The sequence below is a fragment of the Rhinoderma darwinii genome, chromosome 3 (genome assembly GCF_050947455.1).
Source record: "Rhinoderma darwinii isolate aRhiDar2 chromosome 3, aRhiDar2.hap1, whole genome shotgun sequence".
Lineage (NCBI taxonomy): Eukaryota > Metazoa > Chordata > Amphibia > Anura > Rhinodermatidae > Rhinoderma > Rhinoderma darwinii.
The window spans coordinates 38,212,760-38,225,134 of NC_134689.1; the positions used below are offsets into that span (position 1 = coordinate 38,212,760).

The 12,375-nt window shown below is 43.7% G+C and overlaps 1 protein-coding gene across 1 annotated transcript; it reads right to left on the minus strand.

Moving 5' to 3' along the window:
* Positions 1-1,394: 1,394 nt before the first annotated feature.
* Positions 1,395-8,992, minus strand: C1QTNF2 (C1q and TNF related 2). The gene is made up of 2 exons (XM_075859935.1): positions 8,743-8,992; positions 1,395-2,340 (listed from the first exon to the last, which is right to left on the minus strand). The coding sequence occupies exons 1-2, from the start codon at positions 8,990-8,992 to the stop codon at positions 1,688-1,690; spliced, it is 903 nt and encodes a 300-aa protein (XP_075716050.1). The 3' UTR covers positions 1,395-1,687.
* Positions 8,993-12,375: the final 3,383 nt, after the last annotated feature.

A 12,375-nucleotide genomic window follows, 5' to 3' on the forward strand; every position in this document is an offset into this window, starting at 1 on the left:
ACTTCACCGGGTTCGGCCGAACTCGTTTTAACCGAACCCGGCAAAAAATGTTCGGGTACGCGACGTCAGGAGACAGTCACTGCCCACGGTGCTGAAAGACTTAAACTGTTTCAGCACCATGGACAGTGACTTTCGATCACAATATACATATACGTGTAAAAAAAAAAAGAAGTTCTGACTTACCGATAACTCCCGGCTTCTTCCTCCAGTCCGACCTCCCGGGATGACAATTCAGGCCAAGTGACAGCTGCAGCCAATCACAGGCCAAGCACAGGCTGCAGCGGTCTCATGGCCTGCCGCGTCATCCTGGGAGGTGGGGCCGGATGACAAGAGAGGGACGCGTCACCAAGGCAACGGCCGGGAGACCGGACTGGAGGAAGCAGGCAGTTCATGGTAAGTGTGAACGTCTTTTTTTATTCACAGGTTGGTGTAGATTGTGATCGGCATTCACTGTCGAGGGTGCTGAAAGAGTTACTGCCGATCAGTTAGCTCTTTCAGCACCTTGGACAGTGACGGGCGTCGACTACCTCATCTCTATGATGGCGGCTGCGCGAAAATCACGCAGCCGCGCATCATACACGGATGACACACGGAGCTGTCAATTGCCTTTTGCGCACGCAAAACGCAGCTTTTTTTGCGTGCGCAAAACGCACACGCTCGTGTAAATGAGGCCTTAGACTGTGTATCACACGAACACAGAAGGACACTCCAGCAGCTGTAAAACCATTTATGTATGGGTGTCCCATACATTGCACAGGACAGAGGAAGGGCGGGAGCCATGTGCAGACACATTTCGGCTGTAATGTTTACATGCATACAAGCTCAGTACGTAGGTTTTAAAACCTATGTCAAAAGCCCTTTTATCTTTAATGAATAAAAGAGCCAAGTAAAAGGAATATATATTATCTCGGAGAAACCCTTTAAAAGCAGTTCTATATGCCTGAGAACAAACCTCCTTCTACTCGCAGTTTACAGGGTTGGAGGCTTCTGCCAGAATTGTATTCCTTGCTGGACCATCACTAGTTATAAATCCCGTTTCTTTGGTGGTATTGTACGTAGCCATACTACACTGAAATGTTACTTTCAAAGGAAACTTTTTTTTCCAAAATTCCTAATTCACATGATTACATTTATCATTGTCTTCTTTGTGCGATCTTTTCAGCTTTTGATAATGGAATTCATAAGATCCATTAGGCTCATACTTATTATTCTATATAAGCCCCTATTCAGAGAATATGGCGCTGGTGTTAATGCAGTCAGAAGATTGGAGAGGTGGTGGCCTTGTCTACACAAAATCCGTGCTGGGACCTTCCTACGTAATAATGGTTGGGGTCAAAGCGGGCAGACTTTACCAATGTGTCTTATTGACAGCTCATAAAATTATTCAATGGAAAACAGTTGTAGGCAATGGTGGTACAAGGTAAAATTGGTACAATTTGTTTGTTACTGCCACAAGGTCATTGAGACACTAATGAAGTTGGGCATATCCTATTAGTTGATTGGATAATGAAGGTAGTTCTTTTGTTTGGAGGAGGTTCTAGAAGTTAGACCCCCCCTGATAAGTCATTTATGGTATATCGAGTCAATATATCATACCTTTTTTGTAGTGGGAAAAACATTGAATATTATTCAGTTCTCTGTACAAGAAGTGCTCGTAATTGTTTAGTAGCACCAATCTTTAACAATTTCAGCTCACATCCTTTGCTTCCATGACCTTGATCTTTTCCTTTATTTCATCGATATACTCTTGGTCAGGGTAGATGAGGAATCCTGTAAATAAACTATCTGTCCAATATGGGTCATAGAATAGTCCATTCTGTTCAGAATAAAAAATCTGTAGCCACACTTCATCTCCAGCTTTTAGTGGAAGTATGGTAGAACCTGAGGCAATGTCATGGTTCCCAGTGTTTGCATCAAAAGTCTTTATTTTGTATTGACCGTTGTGCACCAGACCAATGGCCAAGTGTTTGTTGGCCAGAGTAATGTCATATGTAAAGAAATAGATACCAGAAATGCTACACATATATTTCCCACTTGTCGTATTATAATGTCCTCCTTCATTCATAAGGATTTTGTCAAATTTTATGGGCAGACGTTCTTTTGGGTAACTTTTGGTAACTGCTACAGAAAAAGCTGACTTAGCTTTTTTGGACCCACAACTGCATGGCCCAGGCATTCCTGTTTCACCTTTTTTTCCAGTTGGGCCCTTTTGTCCTCCTTCCCCTAGCTTTCCAGGATCACCACGGATACCTTTTGGTCCTCTTGGGCCGGCTCTTCCTATGGCACCCTGTTTGGCTTTGCCACCTTGTTTTCCTGGATTTCCAACTCTACCAGGTGTACCTGTGGAAGGCAGATAACAAATGTGTGTATTAATTACTATCATTAATGCTTTGTAAATTGTGCAAGAAAATTCTTGCTACTTGCTACCACCAATAGGGGGCGCTAATTGAAGATAGATTTATACAGCTTCATTGATTTATCAATGATAAATCCACCTTCAGTAAGCACCCGAGTGCCTCCTAGTGTTGGATGCATGCAGACAGAATTTTATCATTTAACTATGGTTTTGCAAAGAAAAGCAGGGGATTTGGAGCTATAAAGAAATATTAGAAAATTACTCAAGAGGTAGTTTGGGACCTGCTTAGTCAATTTGGAGGTACGTTGGGAATATCGTAATGGTTAAACCCTTAAACACTAGTCATTTATTGGCAAAAAGTTATGTCGTAAAAAATGTTTCATCTTCCTATCTTCTTTGGCCCACTAGGGGACTTTTACTTCAGATTATGTATTTTTTACTGTAACAACTTTTTTTACATATATATTTCAATGCATTACTGCCTGTGCACATAAAATCCTCAAACATCCTCATAGGACATCTTGTCTTGCCTTCTTTTGGCCCCTGGCTGTTACTGTAAAACTGTAAGCTCCCACAATGTGGTCACCAGGGCTGACGATGGGGTGAAAAAAGGAGATCTCTCCCTTTGGTGATGGCGTGATCACTATTGATCGTGGCATGAAAGGGGTTAAACAGCGGGAGAAATCTATAGATCACAGTTACTGTGCTTGGGAAATCATTGTAGTCGCAGCTGTCAGCCTCATACATTGGCGGCACAGTGCTGGAATTAGTTACACTGTGCTTCTTGACTTTTTTTTATTATTATTTGTTAATGTATACCTGTTTATATGCGATAGTGGGTGAGACACCCGGAAGTTCGGCAGTACCGCCTGATATGCCAGCTTCATCACGTCTTGTCCCACCTTAGGGGCCACTTTTTTGACGCGTCTTTTTTAGACCAAATTTTGTTTTTCATCTCCACGTTCCGAAAGCCATAGCTTTATTTTTCCTTCAAAGTAGCCATATAAGGACTTGTTTTTTGCAGAATAAAATGTATTTTTTAATGACTTCATTTTGCGGTACATATAATGTATTGCATAACTTTTATTAACGTTTTTTGTGGGGGAACGAAGGAAAAAAGCAGCAATTCCGTCATAGTTTTTTGGGCTTAGTTTTTACGGCGTTCACGGTGTGGTATAAATAACATAATAACTTTATTCTGTGGATTGCTAAGATTATGGCGATGCCTAATGTATACAGTTTTTTTAAAATGTTTTTCTACTTTTGTCCATTAAAAACACAAATGGACGCCTGATCGTGTCTGGTATGAATGGGATCTGCAAATTTATTGATTTCATCTTGCAACATTTAGTGGAAACTCTTCAATCTTCACTAAAGGACACAACAGATATTTTACGCATAATGAATGGAATTTATTTGGAGCCAGGTATGAGCATTGTCACGTGATGTGGAATTATTGTACACTTCAATGCGCTGATGGTTTGGAAGCAACGAGACGCTTTCTATTGATGTTTGAAGTAGATCCATGACTTGGGTGAGTTAATCTTCCAGCTGTTAGAATTTTCGTTGGTACATAATTTCTTTCTGTCTAAGGAATCTGTGTACCTACTGCTCCAGGGCACAGCTATGGGGGCGTCTTGTGCACTCTCCTATGCTAATTTGTTCCTGGGGCTCAAAATATTCAAAATATTCCTCATTGACCCTACCCTCTGATAGAGAAAGTCCATCTGTGGAGGCGATATATTGATGACGTCATTTTCATCTGGCAGGGGACGTCTCACTAATTAAATACAATTATGTCAATTCTGAACAACAATGCTATGAATACAAAATTAACATACAAAGCTGGAAGAACCAAGATGGACTTTCTAGATATACAGTTCCATGTGGCTGATGATAGACAAATAATTACAGATTTTTTAAGAAAATCTATATCGGTGAATGCACTATTACATGCTGACTCCTCTCACCCATCAAATCTTGTCAACAGTATACCCATAGGTCAATTCTTCAGAATTCGCAGGATCTGCTCTGATTAAGGTAGTTTTGAGAACCAAGCAACTGAACTTAGAAAAAGATTTAAAAATCGTAGCTATAGTGAGAGATCCATTAGGGATAAAGAAGTGCCAAAACCTCGAAACTGAAGATTTGTTGATGCCAAAAAGGACCTTGAAACAACGGATAACCAATATAATTCTAGGAGTCATGAGATGCGTGCAGCCCTCCATAAATACTGGGAAATACTATGTACGGAGGTATTGAACGAATATCTACCGAGAGTGCCATCCATAACCTACCGAAGATCCAAAAATCGGAAAGATCTGTTAGTGCAGAGGAAAGACCCCCGGTAAGATTTTTGGTACAAGGGGACCAAAATGGGAATGTAAACCCTGCGTTAATGTGTCGCGTGTCCAAATATGGAAACTGCTGATATTTTCTTTATTTCATGCAGGAATAAAGAGTTTAAAATTACTCAGTCCATTGTATGAAGCACAATTGGTGTAGTGTATTATGCGACGTGCCCATGTGACATTTTGGTCTCACATTGGTCTCACATTTTGGTCTCACATTACGTGAATTGTTGTGTGAGGGAACACGTTTTGGATATCCAAGCAGTAAAAGGATCTATCAAAATTGAAGATGATACCCAGACATTTCAAGACACACCATGACTTGCACAGTAGACCTCTACATGTAAGAGGGATTGACCGTGTTTTGATTAATGGTAGGGGAGGGGTTTGGAAATGGATTCCGGCCCAAAAAGAAGCCAGGTGGATCTATATTCTGGACACAGTCTCCCCAAAAGGGTTTAATGAGAAAATCAGTTATGCACCCTTTCTTTAAGATTACTCATTATATCGTATCTCTTTTCTCTTCCCCTTCCCAGCTCCCATTTTTTTCTGATCTCTCTTAAGTCTGTTCATTGCTCTTCCTTCTTCCATTTTCTGTTGCTCCTTTATCACCATTACCAAGGGAGTTGGAATGGCGTTTTTTGCCTGTTTTACTTTGTATTGACTTTGTATTCTGTTTTGTATTCACTTTTTTGTCCTATAGGGCTATAGTAATAACTAAGAGTTCAATTGGTTACTGAAGTAGTATGACCAAGTGCAACATCCGTTTTTTTTAAACTATAGGGGAGTACTAAAGAGAAGAAAGGACAATGTCAAATGTCGTTTTTATTGGTCCATTTTTAGGGGCTATATCCTATGATTGGTACTTTCGAATAATGGTTCTAACCTTGTGTTAAGCTCTACATTGTTCATGGCTGGGGTTATAATATTACTTTGTGATTTTTATAGGTCTTATTGTTTGTAGTATTTGTTATGTCACTGTGTGTTTCATTGTATGCTCACTTGGGTCATTGTGTCTTCACTGTCACTTTCGTTTTTGTCTTACTATTAAGAGTCGAATATGAGTAAAAGAATGCGTCAAATCGAGAACTTTTTAAGGTTCTCTGTATTGAATTAACATGTATAGTTATTTACTGTGTATTTTGTACAAATATAGAATGCTACCTATTGTGTTTTTAGTTATAATGTATCACTGTATTCACTGTGACTTTTATATTGATGTATTAGTACTATTACTTTGCGTAAGTAGGCTTGGGTATTTATAACATGAATTTATTCTAATCCCCTTTCCATGTATAATCTATTCACTACTATTATTACATATTGTGTACGTATATATGTGTAACCAGGTGCTATATATTTTTTTTACATACATAGGGTTTTATTGGGCAGACTATCTTTCATTCTGTTTGCGTCTATGGAGTATTCTCGAAGCTACAATTCTAGGTGACATTTCAATTTTCACCTCTGTTTCTTTATTGGTCAATGCAGATGTCTGTTTTATCAGGCTCCTCCTACAGCATGACGCTGTTCGCTTGATCACATGGTATTGTTCTAGTATTGACGTCTGGTGACACCATGACATTATGCGTCATGACGCCAGCGTCCGTCTCCCTTTTGGGGCCAATGTAGGCAGACATGGCATGACCCCACTCCAACCCTCACCTCCCTCCACGTTCGTGGCGGAACGAGCAGCTGGGACAGCGGTCGTGTCGGTAAAGGATTAACTTTAGGATGTCAGTAGTTTGGCCATGCCTCTGTAATTGTTCTGGATGAATATGGCGCTTAGGGCGTGTGTCTTTGTAGAGGTCCGCATGTGAAAAAAATGGTCTCCATCTATCCCATATGATGCATATAGGAAACTGACTCATTTTAATTATTATATATGTTTGTCTATTTCAATCAGCTGTGTAATGTTTTTGATTGGTGGATAGGGCTTTATATACTGTCTTACTTCCACCCATGGTACAGCTCATGGAAGAAGCTACGTGCGAAACACTTGGTTATTGAAAAAATAAAATCACTTAATTTTCTGGACTGTTTTGTCCATTCTACATGTGTGTTTATATGGCTTACCAGTCTCTAATCGCACCATTTGCACTTTATAATTATATGAGGTTATAGTACCTGACCTATGAGGGAATGTGTATCTTTTAATATATATGTTTTTTACATGTACGGTATGTATTTCTAATAAAGAATCTTATATATAATCGGGAAGGACAGTTAAGGACACCACGTGGTTTCCGAGGCACAGTTGATTGGACTACAGTTAAGGACACCACGTGGTTTCCGAGGAACAGATGATTGGACAACACATCTTCGCTCAATATATATAAGAAAGAGCCGCAGGGGGGTGCCCGGGGCCCGTAATGAATTGTATTGTTCTGTTTGCGGTGGAGAGAGGACAGCGCAATACAATACATTACAAACTGTAGGTCGCGACTCCCTGGGTGGTCGTGTGAAGACCTCCGGGGGGGTCGCAACCCACTCACCGAGGTTCCTGTTCCAACTGTATCTACGTCGTCAGGACGCAGATACAGTTGAATTCAATGCTGGAGCAAGGAGCTGACGGCCCCTTGCTCCAGCATTCATTGTGCCGTCAGCGGCTCGGCGCAGGCAGGCGCGATGTAGTGACATTATCGACCTGCCTGTACCGAGTCACTTACAGCACAGTGCAGAGGAGGAGAAGGATCCTCTACCCCTCGGGGGAACGGGGATTGGTAAGTAATTATGTTATTATTTTCTATAAGGCACATATGTGGGGCATTACACTGGGTATGGGAGGGGGCTGTCATCGCAGCTATATTGTACGGTTGCATTATACTGTGGGGGCAGCTATGGGGGGCATTATGCTGTGGGGCAGCTATGGGGGAATTATACTGTCTGGAGGCTGATATGGGGGGCATTATACAGTGGGGGCAGCTATGGGGAGCATTATACTGTGTGGGGGCAGCTATGGGGGGCATTATACTGTATAGGAGCCACTATGGGGTGCTTTATACTTTGTGGGGGTAGCTATGGGGGGCATTATACTGTATGGGAGCAGATATGGGGTGCATTATACTGTGTGGTGTAGCTATGGGGGGCATTATACTGTGTGGGTACAGCTATGGGGGCATTATACTGTGTGAGGGAAGCTATGGGGGAATTATACTGTGTGGGGCAGCTATGGGGGACATTATACTGTGGGAGCAGCTATGGGGGCATTATATTGTGGGGGCAGCTATGGGGAGCATTATACTGTGTGAGGGCAGCTTTGGGGAGCATTATACTATGTGGGGGCAGCTATGGGGGCATTATACTGTGGCGGCAACTATGGGTGGCATTATACTGTGTGGGGGCAGCTATGGGTTGCATTATACTGTGTGAGGGCAGCTATGGGGGCATTATACTGTGTGAGGGCAGCTATGGGGGCATTATACTGTGTGGGCAGCTATGGGGGGCATTATACTGGGGTCAAGCATAGCTAATAGAGGGCACAGACAAATTAAGGTAGGAGATTACTCGCGGCAGAAATTTGCATGATTTTGCTACGGATTTCACTCTGTCTTTTAAAGAAGGAATCCGCTGAGAAAATCTGCAGCAAATCCACATTATATTAGCCATGTTTCAGATTTTTCAAATCTGGAGCATACCCTCAAACTGATCTCGGAAAACTCCATTATGTGGTAATGGCGTTCTGAAAACCAAATTCACATGTACTATACTGCACCTTGTTGCGGATTTTGGTACGGAAAAAAATCTGCCACAAATCCGCCTCATCTGAATGTGACCTAAAGAGCTAGGTACAGGTTAGACATCACTATATAACTGGCAACTAGGAAAAAAAAACGTGTCTTAGCCTAGTCAGTTTATTACACTGGTGTACCGCTTGATGGTAAATAGAAGAAATTCACTTGTAAATCCGAGACTGCTTATTGTATAAGGATTCTTTACATCCGCTTATAAGCAAACAATTTTGAAGGTGGATATACTGAAGTGACGGTATCTTTAGACAGAGCATAGCAATACATTCACAGCAAACACTAATACCTTCATCTCCTTTCTCCCCCTTTTCCCCATCATTTCCATCTTTCCCATCTTTTCCTGGAAACCCCATTCTTCCAATGGTGCCAGCTGGTCCTGAATGTCCTGGCACTCCAGGTGGTCCTGGGGGTCCTGGTAAACTACAGAAAAGCTGAGAGGTGTCCTTCAGGTTGTGAGACTCTCCGCGAGCAGCGCTGCTGACAAGGTTATCTGCTGTGCATTGAACAGCCCACACTAGAAGCATCAGAGACATCATTTTGGAACCTGTTATAATGACAAAATATGAGATATTAATTTTATGTCCAGTAGAAAAAAGCTGAAATTGTTCAAAGTATAGTAATGCATATAAGCATATTTGAATATAAGAGCTACATTGAACCAGAGGTGATGATTATGAACCACATGTATATTTTAGATGTTCTTAAAGGGGTATTCCGGTTTAAAAAAAAGAAAGCTTATTTATTGTATGCCGAAAAGTTATAACATTATCCAATATACTTCCTTTCCTGATCGTCCGTCGGCAGCACACCATTGGGGATATTTTATTCCCTGGATACAAATAGAAAAGACAGGTTAATAAGCAATCTTGATTAATGGATAGTTGGCCTGTGCGCTGCCTATAAAGAGGCACAGCCACACCCAGCACACAGTATTGTTTTTTCTCTTTAGGTATAAAGAAGAGCACCGGTAATATTCCTCTGAGTCTTCGTATGTCCGGGATGTATACCATGAGCGTGTCTGGTCACTCGACCCGAAGAGCCTCTGTATGGTTCCCACTGTCAGTGTTGTAGCCTGGAATGTATTGATGGCTATGTGTTATATACTTGGGTGAGATCGCGTGGTGCATCTCCTATCCATGCACACCAACGTAACGTGCCTGTGGCCCGTCAGCTTATCCTCTCTTATGCCGTGAGCGCATGCAAGGGCATCGCGCTTGGAGAGATAATGGCAGCTGTGTGGCGCATGTGCAGTCTGTCAGGTAAGCAAACTGCGCATGTGCGACACTTGTGAGGAGGCAGGGGCATAGCTGGGGGGGGGGAGGTAGGCGGGGCATGTGCCCCGGGCGCAACTAGGTGGTAGGCAGGGGTGGGATTCAAATTTGTAACAGGTTCCCTGCGGGGGGGGGGGCGGTTCACTGTGTTTTGCGGTGTATCGCGCCATTGAAAGTGATTCTAATAATAAAATAAAACAATTATGATATTCCGGTTTCTAAATAAAGAAATTCCCTGTCCAGAATGTTTTAGTGTGGATTGCCACACTATATAATTACATAAGCGTACAGAACTACCCACACATTATATTAAACTCACTCATTACGTATAGGCCAGGGGTCTCAAGCACGCGGCACGCGGCCCGCAGGCCACATGCGGCCCCTGGGGCAGTCATCTGCGGCCCGCGGGAAACAGAGCCGCTAGTACAGGCTCTGCTTCGGGACTCTGTGGAATGCCCTGACATCGCTGTCCACATATGGACAGCGATGTCTGGGGCTTTCCCAGAGCCAGAGCCCCGTGCAGAGCACTAGTATCGGCTCTGCTCCGGCACTCTGTGGAATTCCCTGACATCGCTGTCCATATATGGATAGTGTTCTCAGGGTCTTCCCCAGAGCGGAGTCCCGAGCAGAGCGCTAGTACAGGCTCTGCTCCGGGACTCTGTGGAATTCCCTCACATCGCTGTCCTCATATTGACAACAATGTCTGGGGCTTCCCCTGAGCCGTAGTCCCGTGCAGAGCGCTAGTTTCGGCTCTGCTCCGGGAATCTGTGTAATTCCCTGACATCGGTGTCCATGTATGGACACACAATGTCTGGGGCTTCCCCGGAGCCGGAGTCCCGGGCAGAGTGCTAGTATAGGCTATTCTCCGGGACTCTGGGAAATCCCCTGACATCGCTGTCCTCCTACTGACAGCGATGTCTGGGGCTTCCCCAGAGCTGGAGTCCCGGGTAGAGCGCTAGTATAGGCTCTGCTCCGGGACTCTGGGGAAGCCTCTGACATCGCTGTCCATACATCGACAGTGATGTCAGGGGCTTCCCCAGAGCAGGAGTCCCAGTGATGTCAGGAGCACAGCCGGAGTCCCACGAAGAGCCTACTAGTGCTCTGCCCGGGACTCCAGCTCTGGGGTTGCCCCTGACATCCATGTCCATATATGGACAGTGAAGTCAGGAGCACAGCTGGAAACCCAGACAGAGTGCTAGAAGTGGCTCTGCTCCGACCCCAGCTCTGGGCAAGCCCCTGACATCACTGTCCATATATGGACACTGATGTCAATGGCTTCCCCAGAGTTCTGGCACAGAGCCTATACTAGTGCTCTGCTCCGGGACACTGGCTCTGGGGTTGCCACAGATATCACATTCCCGTTCAGGAGGATCCCCTGACATTACTGTGTATGGACAGTGACATCAGAGCTCCAACAGCAGAGGAATCCCCAGCCAAAGCGTCGGCAACACTCTGGCTGGGGATTCCACTCCTAGAAGGTGCCTCAAATATCTACTTGGGGTGTGTGTGGCACTATCTGCAGAGGGCACTGTGGCAGCATCTGCGGAGGGCACTGTGGCAGCATCTGCGGAGGGCACTGGGGCAGCATCTGCGGAGGGCACTGCGGCAGCATCTGCGGAGGGCACTGCGGCAGCATCTATGGAGGGCACTGCGGCAGCATCTACGGAGGGCACTGTGGCATTCTCTACAAGTGGGTGTGTGGCAGTATCTACAGAGGACACTGTGGCATTATCTGGGGATGTGTTGCATTATCTACAGAGGGCACTGTGGCATTATCTACAGAGGGCACTGTGGCACTACCTAAAAAGGGGCTGCCCAATCTTGACATGTGTGTCTGCCAAACGCTGCCAACTGAGCCGCCGGACTGCATTTAGTGACACCTAAACTGGATTGTTGAAATAAGCACGTGGAGAGTTCTCTCAAATTTTAAACCTAGCGGTATTTTTATAGTAATGTAGAATTAGTATTATAGTAATATAGTGTTATAGTAGCTCAAATAACTAAATGATTAACAATAATTTTGTATTGTATCAAATTTGAAAGTAATGCGGCCTGTCAACTTCCCATTTATTCTATATGTGGCCCACTTACCCGGCCGAGTTTGAGACCCCTGGTATAGGCCTATATGCGCACATGCAATATCCTAAGCGTGCTCAGCCTATTTAGTTAGGCTGTGCACATGAGAAGGTTGGAGGACAGTGCGGCGTGCGCAGTAAGTCGCGACAACTCTCTCGGCTAATGCACAGATATGTTGCAAGGAGGAAGCTCAGAACATATATACAGCACCAGAACCAAGCTCAGTACATAAATACAGCACCAGAACAAAGCTCAGTACATAAATACAACACCAGAACCAAGCTCAGTACCTATATACAACACCAGAACAAAGTTCAGTACATATATACACCACGAGAACCAAGCTCAGTACATATATACAACACCAGAACCAAGCTCAGTACATATATACAGCCCCAGAACCAAGCTCAGTACATATATACAGCCCCAGAACCAAGCTCAGTACATATAAACAACACCAGAACCAAGCTCAGTACATATATACAACACCAGAACAAAGCTCAGTACATATATACAGCACCAGAACAAAGCTCAGTACATATATATATATATATATATATATACATATATAT

What these genes read in the sequence shown, in the direction of transcription:
- C1QTNF2 (XM_075859935.1), bottom strand. Translation starts at nt 8,992, where the DNA reads ATGATGTCTCTGATGCTTCTAGTGTGGGCTGTTCAATGCACAGCAGAT. An exon ending in GGGGGAGAAAGGAGATGAAG is followed by an intron (nt 2,341 to 8,742) that starts GTATTAGTGTTT and finishes TGCCTTCCACAG; the next exon opens with GTACACCTGGTAGAGTTGGA.